The following is a 22,460-nucleotide window of genomic DNA, read 5'->3' on the forward strand; positions in this document are numbered from 1 at the left end:
TTAGTACAAGCGCAAAGTAGCTTTTAATATAAATACTTACTATTAAAGAGAAATGCTCAAGTACCTCAAAGTTTATTTTAATGCAATAGTGGAATATAAAAATTAGTTTATACTACTCGTTTAACTGCATATGGACACATGCATGCATATACATCCATGTTATACTGTTTTTCTTGCAAGGTATGACGCTAATGACAAGATTTCCACGAGAGCAAAAAGTCTTTCCGGTCTCTATCCAGCACTAAATTTAGTTCTACTTTTGTGACAGTGAAAACAATTCCCAATCGAATTCTAAAAGATAGAAGTCAGGCATTTGGGGTGCAGATTTGCTCTTCTACCTCAGGTTTTCAACCCCAGTTTGTGCCTTTGAACGTCAAATAACGCATATTGCGAATTCACGATTTTTCTCCCACGACTTGAATGCCTCATAACACATTTCAATGAAACAATGAAATTGATCGTGTTTGACATTACTACGTTACAGTGTACCGATTCAACGACCATCGCGATTCTTTGCTGTCACTGAACTCCGTCAAAGCAGAAACGGTGCATTCAGTCCGAAGCTTTTATCCCCAGCAGAGCGTATGCTTAGTGAAGCAAATGCCTTCAGCAGGATGAACTGAGTAACCCCAGTGAGACTTTGCCTTTTGTCGCCCTCTGGTGAATTTCTCCAAGCATGGCAGATGACTCAATATTAGGGCCCACGGGGGAAAAAAAAAAAAAAAACACACTGATATTAGAACATACTTTATTCATCATCATTGTCGTCACAATAAAAGCACAGACTGTAATCTTTTGTAGAAAAAAAAAATTACACTTTGGTAGCACAACCTAATTCAGAAAGGCGACTGAAACAGACTTAACCATACAGAGCGATAGAGAAGAACTAGGTCTTTACACTTTATATATATATATATATTAGACTTTCAAGAAGCAAAATTAATCCGTTCAACATAAAAAGAAAGAAAAAAAAAAACAATCAATAACCATACCAATAATCTTTAAGCAAAGCAAAGAGTGTAAAGATGCCTGCAGGCCTGGGACAGCTTCAGAACCACTGGCAGTGTTGTGATGAACCCACACAAATAGTTTGCTTTCTGTTTAAGTATTTAAAAATAAATAATTTTATTAAAGGACAATGACAAAGACTAATTTTAAAAAGAAAAAAACAGACGAAAAAACAAAACTGTAAACTTGTGATGAGCAACAACTAGTGTACATCATGTTCTACGGAAACAATGGCAGCTAAGCACTATTACTAATGAATTTGACATTACACAACAAAAACATATTAAAGTATGAACTATAAAATACGTCCACAGACCCAGTTTTTCTTTCTACTCTGAATTAGGGTTTCCAGCATGAAACCACTAACTAAGATGTTTATTTTTTTTTCTACATCATAGTATTAAACACTTATCTATGCTGTTGCTCAAGTACAAAAAACAAAACAAACCTTTAGGCAGTCCTGAAGAGAGAGAAATGTACCTATTTCCAACAATGGCTTTGGAAGACCTACTCTAGCTGTATTCATCCACTCATCACTGTTACACTTTGGTTATCTGACACTTGCAGTGTTTCCTGTAAGATTTTTTTCCAGCGCTCAGGGAAAGTATACCTGGGTGATGACTGAAGTGAATAAATCACACCGTAAATGTCAAAAAAGCGGTGCCTTACTGGAAAAGAAATGTAAGAAAATATGTACAGAGGGCACTATGAATTAAGTCATTGGCAAGTTTGCAGCCTAGCTGGCAGCACGTTCTTTTCCCTGATAAGTATCATACACATTGCGTGTGTGTGTGTGTGTGTATTTACCCAGCCCTAAAGCCTGTGCATTTTATCTCTGCTCACTCTCTCTTTTCTCCATCTGCCATCACACTCATAACCCTAGCAGAACATTCATTATCAGTCAACATTATTATTATCAATTGATTTTGTTATTGTAACGGAAAAAAATACATTTATAGAAACTTAAAGGAAACCACAAGTTTAGCCTTATATATGTGGACATAAAACTTGGAGGACAACTGAGTTCACCTGATAGCTCTTTCTATAATCCATACTTGTCCATTGGTTTTTATAACCAACAAGATAATTAGTCTTCATCCTCTCATCAAAGCTGTGTACACTGACAAACTGTTTCATGTGAGAGCGGAAGCAGAGGAATTGCGTAAGTCCAAAAGCTCTATACATTTGCATAGTGAGAGTATAGGGCTGCCTCGATCTACTAACTTTTCCATATCTTTTTTTTCTTCTCAGGTGCAGTAATTTTCATAATGGAAACACTGAGTTGGACTTTTAAGTTTCCCACAGCCTAACATAATCTTACTTGATTCCAAAGCATTACTTCAGCTCAAAAGTGGCTCACAAAGCTTAAATCAGAAATCCTCTACAGCAGGTTTCAGCAACTTTAAATATATCAAGTCAAGACGATCTTTGCACTGAGCTCATGCCTCTGCCATGAGAGGACAAATAAAAAAGTTATTTGTGGTCCAGAGCTTGAATTTTGTCACCCATTAAGCAGTTCCTGGACCTTCTGACAGTTCCTCCAGGTTCTGTTGCAATGCATATGAGGGGTACCAGGCAGAGTTAACTTTCCAGTGGTGGCCGCAGAGGAATACAGCCATCCATCTCCAGTGACTCGGGCCAGCCTTCATATTTGTTGCTGCTTTTACTGTTTTTCATACGCTAAGGGGGAAAGACAAACGTAAATGATGTCAGCAAAACAGACTGGGATCAGGTTCCTATAGCACAGTCGCTGCTGAATAATTGTACACAGAGTGCTGAACAGCAATTGAAAAACCCCCCCCCCCCCCCAAAAAAAAGAGAAAAATCTGCATTATCATGTGGTAGTCCAGATGCAAAAAAACCCCTAAATCAAATGAAAAATGCAAATATCTTATTAGCCAATCACATGGCAGCAACACCAAGCATGTAGGTACAGAGTTGCTACCATGGCCAACACGACCTGTTGAACGTTAAACTTCAGTAGGTTAATCTTTTTTTTTTAAAGCAGGTTAATGTTTAAACTTCTGAAACCCAAAGAAAGATGCCTTAAGTGACATTGAACGTGGCATGGTTGTTGGTGCCAGACAGGCTGTTGCGAGTATTTCAGAAACTGCTGGGATTTTCCTCAGCAGCTCGACGCCAGAGAAGAACTGACACATTGTAGAAATGCAGCATTAACTTAAATTATGACTTGTTAAAATGCAGGTTTACAGAAGAGGATCTATAAAAGTTGAATTTTAAAGAAAATGGACTACAGTGGTAAAAGACCACCCTGGGTACCATTCCTGTTAGCTAAGAACAAGAAACTGAGGCTACAATTCACACAGGGTCACTGACATTAAGTTAACAATAGATGATGGGAAAAATGTTTCCTGGTCTGATAAGTCTCGATTTCTGCTGCAACATTCAGACCGTAGGGCCAGAATTTGGCGTAAACAACATGAAAACATGAATCCATCCTGCTTTGTATCAACAGTTCAGAATGTGGTCGTGTGCTGGCCTTTAGTGCAAACAGAGCCTCTGCAGTCTTAGTCTCACAGTCACAGCTCTCAATCCAACAGAGCACCTTTGGGATGTGGTTGAATGGAAAAACATACATCATGGATGTGCAGCCTACAAATCTGTAGCAACTGTGTGATGTTATCACATCAATATGGACCATAATCTCAGAGGAGTGGTTATAGATAATGCTGTTTTGTAATACTGTTGTGACAGTTGCACTGTGATCTAGTCGCACAGGAAGAATATTTTCTACTGAACATTGGCGTCACATCAAAGACAGCACACCGACTCCACCTTCAGCCCTCGATCAGCACTAATAGTAAAAGGAACAAACCTGCTCAAAGGGACTCTTATTCTCAATACCCTTGGCTCCAACAAACACCCAGCTGTCTCTAAAGGCCAAATCCTTCACAGCTGTGCTCCCGAGCTCCTCAAAAAGCCGTCGAGACTCTTCATTCAGCCTGACATAGTGAAAAATACAAACAAAAAACCAAAGACAACAAACAAGTTTAGAGGGTTTTTTTTAAACATGCTCTCTGCACAATTTTATTTCAAGGAAACCACAAAGTTACAAACACCATTTGCTTAATAAGGAAGATATGGTGGTCTCTGCAATAAATTCTCATCATGAACACTTTAATAACCATCATCCAAGACATCAAGAATTAATTGAATCAGTCTGATTTAATTCAGTTCTACACTTTGTAAATCTAATTTAAATCGAATCATGAAGTCGGTGTTCACATGTAGCACCCCCGATAAATCTTAAAAGGTGAAAAACTTTTGTGTCAAGCCTGCCATTCACTGTCACATTATCATATATTCTTCCTTGCACTGCTCAGTGACTGTTTAACTTGTTAGGCTTCCCAGATAAATGCATTCAAATTTATTTTATAGCAGAAATTAAATACATGAAAATGTGACAGCACATGAGGCAAAATCCTCTTTGTTTTACTCTACTAAATATTTATAACACAATACTTCATAATATGAACTATTCCCAGGTTTCTATTAAAATTGGCTAATGTGAAAGGGGAGGAACTGGGAGCACAACACAAATCCTTACTTTGTAGCTGCATCATCAAAGGAGGCCACAAACACAAGTGTTCCCTCATGAAGAGGCCGGAGAAACTTCAACAGGTCGGAAACATCTGAAAATGAGCATCAAATGAGATCTGAAGTGCAGTTTATGGGTTGTTACTGCCAAAGTGTATGGACTACAGGACTACAGGATATTAAACATTAATGTCTGGTTTTTATTACCTCCTGCCCACATATCAAAGGTTTTCGTCTCCAAAAGCTCGCCAGTCACCCCTGGAGCAAAGATACATCAGTAAAATGTTAAAACAGCACCATAAAAAGGAGCTAAAAAACAAAAACAATATAGTCTGCTAAAACGTGAAGAATAAGAGTCTTACCATTCACCAAGGCTATGTTTAGTCCCCTGCCAACATTGTTCTTCACACTGCTCACTAACCTGTTAGACAAAACCACAAGGCTTATACATAGCTATTTAAACTCTTATTCACACTATGTAACACTTATATGGGCCAAGACAACAGGCAAAACGGTGAGAGGGACCAGCAGAAAGAAACAATACTTGCATTCAGCTCCCCAGACAGGCTTGAAGGCCTGGTTATGACAGCACAGAGGAAAAAACACAGAACAGTGTGAAAACAAAACAAAACAAAAAAAAGGGGGGAAAAGGAGGGACTAAGGAGAGACAAAGACATAGATGAAGACCCAGAAATAATTAACACTGAATCTCACATCTTGTCCTCTAGGCAGATTTTAGGGCCAATGACGTTGGCAGCACCAGACACCAGACGGAAAGCCAGATGTTTTGGAGGACAAGGGGCTGAAAGTCCACATTTATATTTTCGTGGGTGGGGTTCTGTTAAAAAACATGTTGATCATAAGAAGGAAGATAAGAATGCAACTTTGTGAAAGTATTAATTAATGAGTAAGGTTATGCTGTACAGTTTGCTTACCTGGTGTTGCGTCTTCACTTGTACCTGAAAAAAAGCAAACAAACAAAAAACAACTGATTTCTTGATTAAACTTACCAATGTTATATTCCGAAAATCCAGCCATCAAACATGCATCAACTTTAAACCAACACACATAACTTGTCTGTAGCTTCGTCACTAAGATGGCAGACACATTAAAAACTGATTGCAGTTTAACAACTGCTTGTTTTGACCAGTTAGCAATACAAACACAAAAGATTTAACTCGCATAAAACACACCTAACAATCCAACGTGTAAAGTCATATTTTCCTCCATGTTTGGTAAATTTTATTTGCTTGTCAGTTAACTGGTTTCCGCTTGATTCCTCTTACCGCTGAAGAAATGCAGCACAGAGGACGCACTCTCCCCTCCAAATAAGGTGTTTGCCAGCAGCCAGGTGAAACCCACCAGCAGCACCACAGCCACAGCTCGCAGGGGGCCTGTCACAATGATCAGGACACATCAGCTCAGGCCAGAAACATATGGGTTTATCAATAAATCCCCATTGAAAATATCAACCCACCTGTTAATCTCATGCTTCACTCTTTCATAGACCTGGGGAGAAGAAAAGCATTGACATTAGAGTGGCTTAAGTAGTTTAACAAGACAGGAGACTTTTTAGTAAAACGTTCTTATTTAAAATACCATTTCCCAGCTTCTAGTTATACCAAATATTATAGTCTTTGCCTGTAGTCTACCTTTAGTTTTAAAAGATGATAAAATCTGAAAGAAACACAGTCATGAATAAAAAATGTAATTATTTTAAATTATTTAAAAGGGTATTTTTCCTCTGTGTGACGTTTCTCTTCCTAGCTTTATGTTTTTATTTATTAATTTTTTTACAGTGGCCCTGCAAAATGGCTCTGCAGAGATGACGTTTAAAGGTTTTAAAATGAACCCAAACAATCTCAGAGACGAGACACTGAAGAATGAACCCTTAGCGATGTTGTCAATTACATTTCTACTAGAATTAGAACCGGAAAAGTTCACTTGTTTACCTTTACAAGCGAGGATCGCCTTGTTTTGCCGCCTTTGCCCGGCTGTAACGAACAGTAACGAGGAGCTGTTGCTCTTGTCACCCTGGACTTTTTGCTATTTCTTGCGCTGTTTCCTCATTGAGTCGTCCCTGACATAAATACGCTTTCAGTAAGAAGACAGGCTGAAGTTGGTATCCTCTTTCGACGAACATGGAAAAAGACCTGGTTTAATTTAGCCCATTTGTCTTCCGGATATAACCTACAGCCCACCCCGAGCCTTTTCCACGGACCTCAACCCGTCAGTACAGAGTCTGCGTGAAGTGGCTCACGTGACCAAAAAAAAAGATTCTAAAAATTATTTTTAGTGTTTTGTTTTTTTACTCAAATTCTTACAATATACATCACACTTAAGAAATAATAAAATAAATTAAATAAATAAAAAAAGGAACAGTCTTTCTGTCACATCGGCACATCTGCTCCTCTTATTAAACACGCGACCAGCGCTGCAAAATCAAGATGGCTGCCCACAGTGCCGTACTCTCCGCGTCCAAAGTAATGAATCCTTTCTGGGTTGGACGCCTTGGAAACACTGCTAAAGTAAGACAAGACACGCAGCCCTTGCTCTTTCGCTTGTGAATGGTGTTGCGTGGCTCTAATTTAAACTCCGTTATAATTTTTTTAACACAAGGTCATGCTGTTAACATCATTTGATTAGCAAAGCTAGCGGGCTTTTCCACATCTGTGGGTTGGTCACAGGTTTTACGGCATCCGTACACGGGATCCATTTAAAAACACGCTCTAAATCATTTGCACTTTGTATTTTCCAGGTATTTGGAACAACTTTGATCAGACACCGGAATAAGACCTCGCTTACTGTGAGTGAGTCAGATCGGTACATGGGATTGTTGTCAGTTTCCGGGCTGTTTTGCATTGGAAGTTGTCTTTTTCAGTGTAACTGAACTGTGTGTAACTGTGTGTGTGTGTATATGTGTTTTTCCACTTTGTTGTGGGGTGAAGGTTATGACACTACTCTGTTTGCCACTATTTGGACCAAACCTGTTCTTCTAAACATCAAACTGACTCTTGTCCTTCTGCTTTCCTCTGTTCACCTTCAACAACAGGGAGAAAACATTGTAAGTAGCTGACTCGTGACACGGTTCACTGCAATTCACTGCATCATGTCTTAAACGAGAATATTTTCTATAACGGGGTTATGATATAGGAAAAAAGATGTGTGATGATAATAAAAACACTAGCATGATCAAAATAAAATAACAGTTTTTAAACATCATGTTGCATGGATGCATGGAAATTTTGTTACCATCAATTTCAACTGGAATTTCTAACCATCTTGAGTCACAATAATAAACACAGTAATGACATCATCAAATCTATTTAAATATTTGTCAAACCTAAAAACACTATTAACTGCCTGAGAATAATCTCTCAAACATACTTACTTGGTGCTCTGGACATGTGCTGGTTGATTTTTGGCCAGTGATTTGTAAGCTGTGTCCATTGTCAGCATTTTCAGCAATTCCTACTGCTATTAATACTACTACTACTATTACTATTATTCTTTTCTTTTGACTTCAGAATTCCTACTGATTCTGTGTATTAAAGTATTGCATGATATTGTCAACCCACCACAGTGAACATTACTACACCATATCTATTTGTTATTATGTCATTGGTAATGTGGACATAAGCAGACACCAAAAACTATCAAATTCACTGTGTACCTTATTTTCATGAGATTATTTGTAGACTTAGAAAGGTAAACTTTTTTTTTCATAACATATGTTTACTGTAGTGGATGATCTGTCTTTAAAAGGTGCCAAACCTTCAATTGTCTCTATTTATTGAAGTTGATTCTTTGGCATTTAACAATCTTCCAGCCCCCTCCAGCAAAGTATGGAGGCAGGCACACTGTGACCCTCATACCTGGTGATGGGATCGGTCCAGAGCTTCTCAATCATGTCAGAGAAGTTTTCAGGTTGGTTAGATTGAATCTCAGTCCTGTTGAGTGATTACATGTCATCTACAGTCACATAAGAATTGAATCCATTGTGTGGTTTGTGAACATTGTGCTGCAGGTTCACCTGTGTGCCAGTTGACTTTGAGATGGTGAATGTCAACTCCGCTTTGGAGACCGATGATGACATGAATAATGCCATCACTGCCATCCGGCGAAATGGAGTTGCCCTGAAGGGTAAGCAAACAGCTTCTTTTTTTTCAATCAAAGTATGAAAGCATGAAAAACAGAACATAGCTGTAAGCAGAGTATAATTTTTAATAAGACAGTTGAACTAAAGTAACTGTGAAACTGCTTACCTCTTTTGATAGGTAACATAGAAACCAAACATACCCTGCCAGCGTCTGTCAAATCCAGAAATAATGTGCTGCGGTAAGTTTAGATGAAATCTTTAGTTTCCTAGATTAGGGTCATTTTTTTGTGTGAAATAGCTCTCATTTCTTACGTAATTTGATCTTTCGTGTGGACTACCAGCACGAGCTTGGACCTGTACGCCAATGTGATGCACTGTCAGTCCCTCCCCGGGGTCCAGACTCGCCACAAGAACATTGACATCATGATCATCAGGGAGAACACAGAGGGAGAGTACAGCAGTCTGGAGCACGAGGTCAGACGCAAGAGGAAAAACAATCAATACTACTGTCTGCTGAAAAACATGTTTATGGTCCCTTAAACACTTCTTATCTGTCTCTTTTTAGAAAAGGGAATTGGGTGCCATCTATGCATCATTAATTTTCCAAATCAAAATAACTGTGCAAAATCTTTTGATTTGGTCATATGATAGAATTTAATATAGACAATATTGACTTCAGAATGCAACAGATAAAATACGATTATCTGAAACTAAATAAGACTTCTGGGCTGCAAAGAAACATGAAAATCCTGCATTAATAATAATAATAATAATAATAATGGATTGGATTTATATAGCGCTTTTCAAGGCACCCAAAGCGCTTTACAATGCCACTATTCATTCACTCTCACATTCACACACTGGTGGAGGCAGCTACGGTTGTAGTCACAGCAGCCCTGGGGCAGACTGACAGAAGCGAGGCTGCCATATTGCGCCATTGGCCCCTCTGGCCAACATCAGTAGGCGGTAGGGTAAAGTGTCTTGCCCAAGGACACAACGACCAGGACAGAGAGCCCGGGGATCGAACTGGCGACCTTCCGGTTACAGATACACTTCCCAACCCCCTGAGCCTGTAGTCTGCTGTAGATCCAAATCTACAGCAGACTAAAATGGGCATTGGTGTGCCGGGATGTGTACCTGCTGTGCACGAAGCTACCACTGTGCTCAGAGGTTTACACTGTGAATGTTGTCATTTTGGGCTTTCAAAGTGGTTTTTTTTTTTTTTTTCAAGGTGGAATGATTATACAGCATACATCTTTAATGACTTAAAAAGAAGGAATTGGGTGCACAAGTCCAAATTTATTTCAGTTTCTCTAATGCACACATGGTCAAAGGTATACATTCAGGCTCTAACATAGTCCATTATTTGTTTATTTGTCCCTTAGTTATTTGTCTGTTTCAGGTTCATGTTAGGCTTGAGCCTTGGTGGTTGTACCTGAACAGTTTCCTCTCACCTGTGGGTGACGGTTTGGGTCTTCCTCCAGATCTTGGTGGAAGTGATGACATCTCTGAATAACTTGTACTCATGCACAGTTGTTTGAACTGAGGATCCTGGAATCTGCTGTTGTTTAAAATTCTTCAGAGAGATCTTCACACCTTGTGTAAATTTACAGTTTTCATTCTTAGATCTTCAGTGAGTTTTTTCAGAGTACTGATCAGTCCAATGAGTGCTCAGACAAATCATTTTTGCTCTGGTAAAGAGAAAGAACCAGTAGTCAATCATAATGACTAAAAAGAAGTTGATACTCCTTGACCTTGTCGAGTTAAAAGACACTGAAGAAGATTCAGCACCACTTATTAAAAGATTTAAGTATATGTTTATATTTGTGCCCATATTTATGTTCTGGCCGTATGTAAATCAGAGAAACTAAATAAAAACCTGTGCACCCAATCCTTATTTTTGTAAGTCATTAAAGATGGATGCTATACAATCATTCCACCCTGGGAAAACAGAACAGTTCAAAGAAATCATTCCGTTACATTTATTCTCTATGATGAATGTATATAAACTTCTGAGCACAGTAACTGTAGTTGTTGAGCCATGTTTGCTTACACAATACAGTTATAGCTGCTGTTTTACAATTTGTACAGAAACGTATTGTTACATTATTAACCACTTAGTACTAATTAAAATGATTATTTTTTATTTACTGCTAATTTTGTTCTGTGTTTGTTGCACTTAATCGTTTTTTTCAATGTTTAGTGTTACCTTGTAGACAGAAGTTTTACTTTATGTAGTATTACGCGTAGTCTTAGAGACGACACTTTATTCCCACTACAGTCTTATTGATCTTTCTAGTACAGTTTAAACTCATGTCACTGTATTTCATTTGTTGTTGTCTTCTTGTCCTACTTCCAGAGTGTATCCGGGGTAGTGGAGAGTCTAAAGATTATCACCAGGAATAATTCCATCAGGATTGCTGATTATGCCTTCAAACTGGCCAGGGAGAGAGGTCGCCGCAGGGTCACTGCTGTACACAAAGCTAACATCATGTAAGTTACCTTTTGGGAAACGTATCCTGTCAAACACGTCTGGCCTTTTGTTTACTACGGTGAGTTTCTTAGTCCTGGATATGCTGAGTGTGGCATTTCTGTTTCAACAGGAAGCTCGGTGATGGCTTGTTCCTGCAGTGCTGCAGAGAAGTGGCCTCGGGTTATCCAGACATCACACTCGACAGCATGATTGTGGACAATACCACAATGCAGGTAACAGATGATGACATTTTAGGGAATCCAGGGAATGTTCTTCTTCTGATTTTATTTGTTTTACTTAACTCCATTTGTGTCGTTTAGCTCGTGTCCAAACCACAGCAGTTTGATGTGATGGTCATGCCCAATCTGTACGGGAATGTGGTGAGCAACGTGTGCGCGGGGCTGGTGGGAGGACCTGGCCTCGTGCCTGGGGCCAATTATGGTCGTGACTATGCTGTCTTTGAAACGGTGAGTGTTGGAGGCTTGAATAGGTTTGTAGGACACAGTTCTCTCAGAATTTTGAAGGATGGAAAATGTATGAGTCATGTCTGTCTGGTGTTTCAGGCCACAAGAAACACAGGAAAAAGTATTGCAGAAAAAAACATTGCAAACCCAACTGCCATGCTGCTAGCTAGCTGCCTGATGCTGGACCACCTTAAGTAAGCTTTTCCGGATAAAAATTCTTCTTCATTGGTTTTCTGTGTGTGTGTGTGTGTGTGTGTGTGTGTGTGTGTGTGTGTGTGTGTGTGTATTGGTGTGACTGTATTATATTTAAATAATGTTTTTCTTCTTTGTGTCTCCAGCCTTAATGATTATGCAAGTCTGATCCGGAATGCAGTCCTCACCACAATGAACGAAACCAGGGTGAGCCTTCCTCACTGATGGGTTCCTCACCTATCGCGCTGCCATGAAGCTCACAGGCCATTGTTGCGTGACATAGGATTTAAGGCCGCAGTGACAATTCTGGCATGCTTCCTAGAAGGCATCACAATACATTCACACAAAGCAGCATTGTGCCCCTTTTCCTTTCACAAAGCTCTTGTGCAGCTCTACACTCTATGGGATCTGATTGTTTCTTGAGTAAATTCCAAAACCTGATCTGCCGATCATGTGCAGCATCGGACTAGTTACTGTGGGAAACTGATTACACTTTGCACGCACAAAGAAAATACAAAGCGTCTATCCAAATACAGTATGCGGCATGAGATGCAATCCACAGTGCTACGATTTCATAGCATACGTTAAGGTCTTAAATAATTTAATACGGATTTTGGACCATATCTGTTAGCACCCTGTTCTTTTGTTTGTTGTAGCTTATTTATGATTTTTTTTTCTCTTTATTTGCAGTTGCACACAGCAGATCTCGGGGGTCAAGGAACCACATCAGAGGTGGTGCAGTCCGTCATGAGGGTCATCCAGAGTAAAGGACAGTTCACGGCAGAGCTGTAAGAATGACCGGGAAGGTTCACGCACCCACGCTCTTATCAGGTGGTTTGAGTTTAAACAGGTGTACCTTCTGAGAGAGGATGTCCGTGTTTCCATAGCATCTCGTTTCACACAGCTTACTTACCTGTTCACAATACAAATGAGCCTGCTTTCTCACTTCAAGGTTTCACATGACCTGTTTAAAAAGGTGGGTTTTGATAAAATTCCATTATCACTCCTGCAAGCATCGGTTTTACTGCTGGAGCTTATTCAGCTGAATATGAATCTCCTTAGAGATTCGTATGAAACATGAAAGGGCCTACTTTAGATATTTAAATATACAAGTATAGGCACGCATCTTCCACTATACCTTCTGCAGCAGCCATTATTTATTTTTCACTTTGTGATTACATCACAGACTTTAAATTAACCAAAATGTCATTAATGCTTAATATAAATGTAAAGTGCCCATTATGTCCTGTTACATCGTTTATGTTCTTATCACAGCAACTGTACTTTGAAGAGGTGATACACTATAGAGGAGCGTGACTGCTGTCAAACCTGAACTTTACTGCTTGTGCCATAATGGCTTTTTTTGGTCTAGGGATGATATCACAATATTATACTGTTGTTTTTGGGTCTGTCCAAGAAAATGCTCATAACGCCTGATATGAAAAGAATGGTTTCATTTTGTTTGTGTGTGTGTGAGCATAAGATGTAATCAATAAAGTAATTATATGTCTTAACATCTTTCTTTTGAAGAGAGGTTTGAATTCTCAGCATATTTGAGACGTATTTTGAGTACTACGAAGAATTAGGATGCACGTGGCTGACATGCACTCTAGAAACTAATTGGATATAAATGCAGAGAGAGCAAGCTGCCAGATTGTTAGATACGCCTAGCTGAAATTAAGGTTGTCCACTGAAATAGTTTCTTTAACAGTTCTTTTTTTTTTTTTTTTTTGTTGAACCTGTTCTGGAAATGTTTAATATGCTTTAATGATAATTTCTCAGGCTTTAATTTGTGAGTCTGTAGAACTGTACTGCTTTATGCTGACAAGTCATACTGATTGTTCTAATAACTGGGATTTGTTTTGAGTAGCTGTGTCTCATAAATGGACAACTGAGTGTACAGATATGTGCTCAAGAGGAAGCCTCATTGTTACTTTGACTCTGTGCTTCTGAAGCTTTGTGTTCTGGCCTCTTGCTGGGGATAAAGATTAGTAAGTAAGAAAAGCTCGCTGATCTTTCTGTTTGTTTTACAATTTCATGCTCCATCAACTTCTTAACCTTCAAAATTAGATGGTAGGTTGCTGTTTTACATGTTGCCACCAGGTGGCAACACAACTCTCTATAGCTGCCACTCAAAAAACTCACAGCTGCTTGGATGTGTGCTTCATTACATACACTGTCTTGACAATATGCAGAACACACAGTGTGATCTTTGTCTGCATTGCGTAAACACAGTAGGGGAATCATGGATGCAAAAATATCTGGCAGGAAGATTGTTGGATAAAAATGGGAATATTAAGATAATTCTTGTGCTTTTTTATGTAATTTCTAGGAAGCAGGTTCTTGGGCTTAGGCCACGTGTTTCTTAGAAAAATGTGAAGGATTTTGGCTTTACTATCATCACTGCCTGAAAATGTTAGAAACCAATTTATTATAGTTTCATGTGGTCGAACCAAACCCTTTGCCACTGATTGATCCAGTTATTTAAAATTCTCTGCTCACACAGCTTTGAGATACACTGTCCGGTCCTGTGAGGCAGCAGATCTAGCACAGCACCGGCCTGCTGCTTACAGAATACAAACAATCGTGGTTTAGCTCACTATCGTCAGCAAGGCCTCCAGTCATAGGCGCACATCCCAGTGTAGTGATAGTAGACAATTTATCATCTGTGCAGTTCTGTGGGAAACTTACAAGCTGTTCTCCCTGTGTGCACATTTGCATACTGAGGAGAAAAATCCTTTGTGATGAGGCACATCCTTTTTTAGATTTACTTGTCACAGGGAATCAAGATGTGTAGTGTGTGAAATGTGCTGCATGTAGTTTAACTCCTGCCAGTTGGCTCTTTAAATCTCTTGCTTCGTCTTTATTTTTGTCTGTTCCACGGACACAACTGATGGACAGACCTTTACATGTGCTCCGTTTTACTTGGATTCACTCTTAAATGTTGTAGTTTTTGTGCGAGGTTTCCTACCTTGAACTAGTTTTTTTGTTTTTGTTTTTTTGAATGGTCTTGTTCCTCTCAGGGGAACAGGCTTTTTACCTCACTACATCTCCCATCACTCCTCATCACTGTCGATATACTAGACACTGTCCGTCTTATTACCTCTCCTGAGCTGCTCCTCTCTGCGCCTCCACTGGAGCCAAAGCCATTAAGCAAATGATCTGGTGTTGTGAGGGGTGAGAGAGATGTTGAAATAAACCACCAGACATTTCACCTTTATGGGCTACTATTCAGACCTTGTAGGAACTCTGTATAAAATCTACACTGTAGGTTTTTTTGCTGCAAACGCTGCACGTAAAAGGCTGGTGCAACCATATTACATAAAGTATCATCTTGCCATCAAAATGGTTACTTTTTAATGCCCAGATTTATGGTGATCAGTGTCTGAGGTGCGTGGAATTTAATTTTCAATAATCGCCTTTGGAAAATTCAACACAATCTTTTCTGTGCTGAAACGTTGTCCTTGGTTAGAAATAATCTACAGATCTCAAAATAGTTTCAGTGAGAACATTCAAATGAAATTATCCACTTCATGGCAACACACCTTAGTTGTTCACACAAAGCATAAAGGTAAAAAACAATATATGCAGTCTTCATTTTAGATGTCACAAAGTATTTGCGGCTCCCAGTGTTTTCTTTTGCGTGGGAACCGGCTCCAAATGGCTCTTTGGTTGCCGACCCCTGGTTTAGGCTGACGTACAAATATCTCAAAACTCTGCTGGAAATATTTCTGTGTACAACCAGAAGCACATGCAAGGTAAGATTTCAATTAATTTCAAATCATTTTTCATACTTAACATGTTCCACATGTATGCTTGTGCTTGTTTATTGGTTAAAACATCTGTTTCAGTGTAACTCAAAGTTTTTGTTTTTAAAACTATTTTTTAAAAGTGCTAAATTAACTTGAGGGGCATGGAGTTTCTGGTGCTTTTGAACAGCATAGCTTTGTGCAGAGCAGTGTTACTGTGAAGTGGCTCATGGTAACCTTTGTTGTAATCTAACTCGCGTTCATATCAGTTTTCCTGCTAAGCTAGGAAACGAAATGAGAGTGCACACCATCCATTTCTAGATCGCCGGCCACACTAATGCGAGAAATTTTGCTAATTTGCTAATACAGGCATGTTTAATCTTGATATCATTCACTAAACCTCCTGCTGCTGCCCGGTTAACCAACTTATAATTATCTTCGTCCTCCCCCCTCATTTCCTTTTCATCTGTGTTTGAAATCCTTGTTTAATATCTTTCATCCACCTCTCTAAGATGCATGTTAATCTGAAAATTTTAGTTAAACCATGTGATATGACGTTGGCTCTAAAACATGTGAGCTCATTAGCCTGTGGCCCATGATAGTGCCCTAGTTTGCTTCAGATCATTTCCACAGTCCTTAATGTGCCCCCATCACTGTCCACACATATACACAGCTTACACACTGACTTACAGTAATTCTCTGGCATCTTAATTTAACCATATTAATACCTACCTAACGTATCCCATTATCTTACTTAGGTTATCGTTTCCAGAAGCAAAGGTACGCACACAAATATATGTGCAGTCAATGAAACGTTACATCAGCTCTACTGCGCTTTGCAGTGCAGGTGATCGTAATCATTCATCTTGCCTCGGATCAGCCACTGCTGAGCACAGCTGCATCTAGTCTAGTCTGTTCTCTGTTAATGGGACTTTTTTCCCCCGCTCATCAGCTATGGCTTAGCTACATTAAGCTATGTCAGAGGTCAGCTGTTCTCTGTTTCTTTGGCCTGGCTTTTTGTGTGTTTTGGTCGCTCTTGGATTTCTCGTCACAGGGACTTCCACTGTGATTTTTATTAGCCACATCTGTAATCAAAGGAAAATGAAGAATAGGTAGTTGGGGTGATGCCTGCTGGGCAGGAATACAGTTTGATAATCAGGGAGTTTGCTGGTTAATTTCATCTTTTATCTTTCAGTATGAAAGGAGCCAGATAAATCACTAGAGTCGGTCTTATCTTTTTATCAGGAGCTTAAAATTGATATATTCGTTTTGCACAGTTGGTTTTAACACCAGCAGAATGCCACCGACTGAGCTCATATGACTCTTATCGCTGCAGCTCTGATAAGGTGTTTTCCACTGACTGTGGTTTCTCCTCCTTATCCTATTTAAGCCTACCTGATGAATTTGCATCTGTACAAAGTTTGATGACTCTTTGTTCAAGCACAATGTTGACCTCATAGTTCCCGGAGTTTTGACTATGGTGGCCACCCTGACTCCCCTTGAAACACAACAGATACTACGCTGAGCTCAAAGTCAAACCATAGTTACTTACAGTATTTGAAGAAAAGCACACATGCTTTTGTTATGAAACCGCAGGGCTTTCTAATTTGTAAGCCATAATGTTTTTTGTTTCATCCCCTGGGAGGAAATCAAGGCTCCAGGCATAGCCGTGTCCTAGTGGATGTGCATACCGATATGATCAGTATCTGATTTTATGTATGTGATTATGTGTGCACATCTGCATATGTTTTTATTACCGCTGTAACCTTTGGTCCAGCCAGAGAAAGTAATTCCACCCGTGCTACACTATCTTAGCCCTTTGCACTGCCCTTCTCTCAGTTTTGTGACCTGACCTCAGAGGCACACTGTGGTTACATTTTGCATGAAGAAGTGTCAGCATGGGGCACTTTCTGCATTGTTTCTGAATAGAATCCTGATGTCTTGAGCACTTTTCCTGTACCTCACGCATTGCTTCCCCCACTCCCACTGAGAAACTTGGCAAAACGTGAGCACAGAGAGCCTGGGAGCCATTTCTGCTTGGATTTATGTTCATAATAAATTTGCTGGCTTATTTTCCTTGCTGTTTAAAAAAAAAAATACATTTTTTTGACAAGATTGATTTGTTGTCTTGTATCAGAGAAAAAAACAGCCAGATGAGGAGCAAGAAAGAGACGAGAAGCAGTAATTGATTGTTTACTGGTGTGCGATTTGTTCCATATGAAACATACATGGCATTCTTGCCAGCGTTTCCTGTTCGCTCCCTTTCTAGTCTCTTTCACTCTGTTGATTACTCTACTAATCTCTGATGCTATTAAATGTTTTACCGTCTGTGCCCTTGCTCAGGGTTCAGGGGGTGTTGCTAGAGTTGCATTATATCAAGGCAAGCATGCTGCATGCTTGACAACCCACATTACACTTCTCTTATGTCATTACAACTCTGCTCCCCTGAAACTGGAGCATCTTGGCACTTTGACAACTCCCCCTCCAGCTCTGTGTTCACCAGCTTATAAAAAGTCTGTTCTCCTGGTTGCCAAAACAAACCCTATTTCCCAGTGACACTCGTGTATTCTACTAAATCTCCTGCATGTTCTGCAATTCAGCTTACAGTTCACACAATGACTGTTCTTCCCCCACCTGTTGCCAGATACATGCTATTAAGAATCTAAATATGTCATGCTACCCCTCTAAAACTCCCCAAAATGACAAATTTGCTATCCATTTTTCATGTTTTAAACCAAAGTTCTTTCTGCGATTATCTAGATCATACATCTGTCAAAGGAAGGGCTCATGCTTTTTGCTTGTGCCACTCCCTTTTTCTGCCTTTCATATATTTCACCATTTCTTGATTTATATATGTTTTGACCCCCTCCTTTGCCTTCAATGTCTGCTCTACTCTCTCCACTCAAGCATCTCAAAAGACTTGATGAAAGCAGATTTCTGCAAATCCACCAGAAAACCTAACTTTGATTATATTTCTGCCGTCACTGTGACTTCTCAGTGGGATTCTTGCGTCTTGCTGTTCGTAAATGAAATTTGAAGGGGCCGGCAATGCTGTTCTCTCAAAAAAACCTCAAATGCGTGGCGTCTGACTGTTCTTACGTTGAGTCAATACAAAGAAGACCTGAATATATATACTGAAAAAAGTGTTTTTTAAAAAGTTAGTTTTCTCTGTCAGGAGTATTGATCCATGGTTGTAGGAGTGAATTTAGGGAAGATCTGATGCTGGCGAATCAGCTGAAAAGAAGCAGTACAGTCCTAACTAGCACCCAGAACAGATCTGGCCTCAGGAGCAGGCTAATTAGTACCATACTAGATGTGACCTGCTGCGAAACCACATGAGATGAAGTAGATATGAAAACAGTCTAGAATTGACTGCGCTTCCATCAACTCTTTTATCTTGCCACCTCTGAATAGCTCCAGTCAACCCGTCTTTGGGTAAATCCAAAGCGAATGAAGCTGTAAGCGTCTCAGACTTCACAGTTCTAAAGCCTCGTGTTGTTGATAGTTTTTATCACTCAAAGTGTTTCTTAGTTGTTCAAGCAATAATATTGAAATATCTAATAATTCTGCTTTTATTTCTAAATGTTATCCTGTGTTTGAAGGTTTGTTGTGGAACAGCTGGGAGGATCATGAAAGAATGAAGATGGAATAACAGACGAAGTCATGTATCATGACATGCAGCTTGTTTACCCTGTAATGGGTCTGCTATAAGAATGAAGAATGATACCCGTTAGGGTGAAGGTTAGACTCTTAGACTACTTTTTTCTCACATTCTCCTGCTGCTGCTTATTTGAAGTTTCTTTCAGCAGGCCTTCAAGTGCGCATACCTGCCTGGACCCTTAATTTGCTCACTTCAAAGATTCCCCCAGCTGTCTTATCCGTGGCTTCCCATCATCCGGTTGTATAATCTTAGAAAAACAATGCGCACAGGCCAACTGTTGATGGCCTATATTCTCTACATATGGCTTCATTTTTCAGATTTTTACAGATTATGACCTCATGCTGTAATTTCGGCAAGCTGTTACTTGATAAAACACTCAGCCGAAGGCTTGAGTTCTAGCAGCTTAGTTTGTGTGTGCACCTCAGCTCTTGCACTCGCTCCAGCAATGCAAAGTCACGCTGTGTCCGCGTGGTGCTCAGTGTGAGGCGTTCTGGCTCATTTCAGCTCGTACAAGAAAGCAAACACTTCTGCGCTTTGTGAACCTGCCAAAATGAAATTATTAACCATTAAACGATTACATCAAATCACGGAAAGAATCTTCTGACGAGCTATGTGTTTATGTAACTCCCCCGAATGTTTTTTTGTTTTTAAGATGGCCTCTAATAAAAATCAGGTTTTTACTATTGCTCACAAGACTATATGTTGTTTTTCTGGGCTTGAAGACATGTCGTCATGCTCAAAAACCAGTGTACCGATGAAAGTCTCAGAAATATGGTGTTTTGCAGTGTTATCCATAAACCCCCCCCAAAAACAAATCTTTTGGGACTAACGAGTCAGAGTTGGTGTTGCAAAAAAGGTCTAACTGTCACGTGTACCTGTTTCATTTCAGCTCGGTGCTGCTGCTCTGTGTTTCACAGTGTGTGGGTCTTTGCTCCTGCTCTGCTCTGCTCCACTCAATTGTGCTGACACTTCCTCCTGTAGAAAGAGGGAGAGTGGGTCTTGCAGGTCAGGTGCACAGTGACCATGGAGATCGGCTGCAAGCAAGTGGCACAGGATTTAATAGTAATGGTAGCAAGTCGGGGCAATCAGGTTACCCTATGCACTGGCACCTTTCAGTCCCTGTCAGCTCTTCCCATCACCATCTCATGTTCCACTGAAATATAATACAGAAATCAGCTCTAGTCCCTGCACAGCAGACTCACAAAGACTGCACACTAAATATATTGCTTTCGTATACCTTTGCGTCCTTGTTCACACTCATTAACCACTATGCATGCCCACAAATGTGTAATCAAAATCTATGATGTTATTTTGACATAGGACTACACATCAGGATGTATTTAATCTTAAAGTATTTGTAGCGTTATGTCCAAATAAACAGAAACAACTTTTTGGGATTTCCTTACCTGTATGATTGTGCATGCATCAAGATGTTTGTATAAATAAGTCTAAAATCACTCAAGCTAACAGCCTGCATGATAGATAAAATGTGATCCCAGACTGTGCTGTTTATGTTACTCTAAACTATATGGCCTTGTGCACCCAGGACATCTGCTACGAAGCTCGGAAGAACTGGCTCCACCCAGAGACGGTTTACTCCCTATTAAGGACCTTGTCTCGTGCCCTTATAATATATTCTAGTCTCTAAATATTCTTCAATTAAAAATTTAGTAATAAAGAAATTGTATTCACTTCTTCAAAATGCATCATCAGAGCACAGAAGAAGTGGTCGAAAGAACAGTGAACACACTGAAACGTGTTATTCATCTAATCTCACCGGTTGATGAGATAAAGTCGCCGCCCTTTTATCACCCTGTCATTACAAACACAGATACCCAAAGTAAGCAGTAATAAGAGCAAAGACACATCCTCAAACAAATTTTAATATTAGACACAGACAACACGAGTAAACAAAAAAAATGCAGCATTTAAGTAACAAAATTCCAAACCTACCTGACCCTAAGTGAAAAAGTAATTTCCCCTTAAACCTACAAAAAAAAAAGAGATCAGGAGGGGAGGAAATTTTGTTCACAGCTCTGTAGGTGTTTGCCATCAGATTAAACAAGCTGAACAGTTTGTTTCATGCAGTTACTCTGAGTTACTACTTCGAGTGCCATCTCTGTCCCAGGAGAGAAACGCCAAAAAAAACAGTACACAGAGATCTTTTTTTATGACCTGAGTGGTCAAACTGCTGCTGGGTTTCCACAGCCCGTTTTCCTCTCTTCCTGGGAACTATGGGGTCATGTGCCTAAAGGCACAGTGCCATAGAAATCACTCACACTAAAGCTTGACATTGGAACCATCGGGCCCCATTAATATGAATCCCAAGTATCTTTAGCACAAAGTCACCAAACGTGTGTGTTTAGTGTAGCTTAACACAGTTAACCTATCAGATTAGCACCACTGGCCAGGCTGACACCCCGAGGCTGATCAGGTGTTAAGACTCATTTACCACACGAGAGGGATTCATTAAATAAACAGATATATGTACGTGCACATGACTGTTGGTACATGCACATGCTCCCACACAGAGAAACACCCCCAACAGTGAAGAGGGCCTCTCCGCAAAGGGCACTAACCCGACACCTCACAAACACTATTGTGACTGACACACTTAATGTTTAATTGACTGTAACAGGAGATGAGAACAATCTTCCTACACGTCCACTCGTATATAATAATGTTTGCGTTTGTATGTAAATAGCTGCGCTTGCCTCCCACTTTGCTATAAATTCTGCTATTATAATGAAATGCTCCCCTATAAGTGAACAAATCAGGACACGCTCGGATCAGTGACTCGTGGAAGTTGTGCATAATGGAATTATGCTTATAATAACACCCTAATGCCCATGTCTCATTAAGTAGAGTGTTTGTAAGGGATGATTATACCTTACTGGTCAGGGCTGTTTGGGAAAACATGAATTAAGAGTACAGATAATCCTTTTTACTGTTGGATACAATTACAGCTTTGGTTACTGTGGCTTTATTACCTGTGGTTACTTTTATTTTCAAATAACCGCATCAGATTTTCTTCATTATCATTATCTTGTAAACTATACCTCCCATGTCATCTCTCTGGCAAAAACAGCACTGAGCCAAGCTTAGATTTACAGTTTAAGGTATTATAAATTATAGCCTATTAGCATACTTTGCCTCTTAGCATATCCCAGACGTTGCTTACAGTGTCCAAGAATTACTAAATGAAACAACACTCAGCAACATATCACTGTTTGACACTTACTGCATAATAGACATA

General features: G+C 39.7%; 2 protein-coding genes across 3 annotated transcripts; one reads left to right on the top strand and one right to left on the bottom strand.

Moving 5' to 3' along the window:
- Nucleotides 1–728: 728 nt before the first annotated feature.
- On the bottom strand, nucleotides 729–6,952 carry fam3a (FAM3 metabolism regulating signaling molecule A). The gene is made up of 10 exons (XM_085259102.1): nucleotides 6,519–6,952; nucleotides 6,044–6,075; nucleotides 5,853–5,960; nucleotides 5,502–5,525; nucleotides 5,281–5,404; nucleotides 4,929–4,987; nucleotides 4,774–4,824; nucleotides 4,577–4,661; nucleotides 3,845–3,971; nucleotides 729–2,688 (listed from the first exon to the last, which is right to left on the bottom strand). Exons 2-10 carry the CDS (start codon nucleotides 6,054–6,056, stop codon nucleotides 2,590–2,592), a joined length of 690 nt encoding a protein of 229 aa, XP_085115228.1. The 5' UTR covers nucleotides 6,057–6,075; nucleotides 6,519–6,952; the 3' UTR covers nucleotides 729–2,589.
- Nucleotides 6,953–6,969: 17 nt separating this feature from the next.
- On the top strand, nucleotides 6,970–13,798 carry idh3g (isocitrate dehydrogenase (NAD(+)) 3 non-catalytic subunit gamma). 2 transcript variants are annotated; one of them, XM_085259100.1, is made up of 13 exons: nucleotides 6,970–7,094; nucleotides 7,325–7,372; nucleotides 7,619–7,630; nucleotides 8,396–8,493; nucleotides 8,594–8,709; nucleotides 8,844–8,904; nucleotides 9,007–9,139; nucleotides 11,025–11,158; nucleotides 11,269–11,371; nucleotides 11,459–11,605; nucleotides 11,702–11,796; nucleotides 11,941–12,001; nucleotides 12,485–13,798. In XM_085259100.1, the coding sequence occupies exons 1-13, from the start codon at nucleotides 7,014–7,016 to the stop codon at nucleotides 12,584–12,586; spliced, it is 1,191 nt and encodes a 396-aa protein (XP_085115226.1). In that variant the 5' UTR covers nucleotides 6,970–7,013; the 3' UTR covers nucleotides 12,587–13,798. The 2 variants fall into 2 exon arrangements, with proteins under 2 accessions (XP_085115226.1, XP_085115227.1); XM_085259101.1 differs by lacking the exon at nucleotides 7,619–7,630.
- Nucleotides 13,799–22,460: the final 8,662 nt, after the last annotated feature.

Source organism: Mchenga conophoros, linkage group LG20 (genome assembly GCF_057382185.1).
Source record: "Mchenga conophoros isolate Kocher_MC1m ecotype Shallow Benthic linkage group LG20, M_conophoros_male_GT1.1, whole genome shotgun sequence".
Classification (NCBI taxonomy): domain Eukaryota; kingdom Metazoa; phylum Chordata; class Actinopteri; order Cichliformes; family Cichlidae; genus Mchenga; species Mchenga conophoros.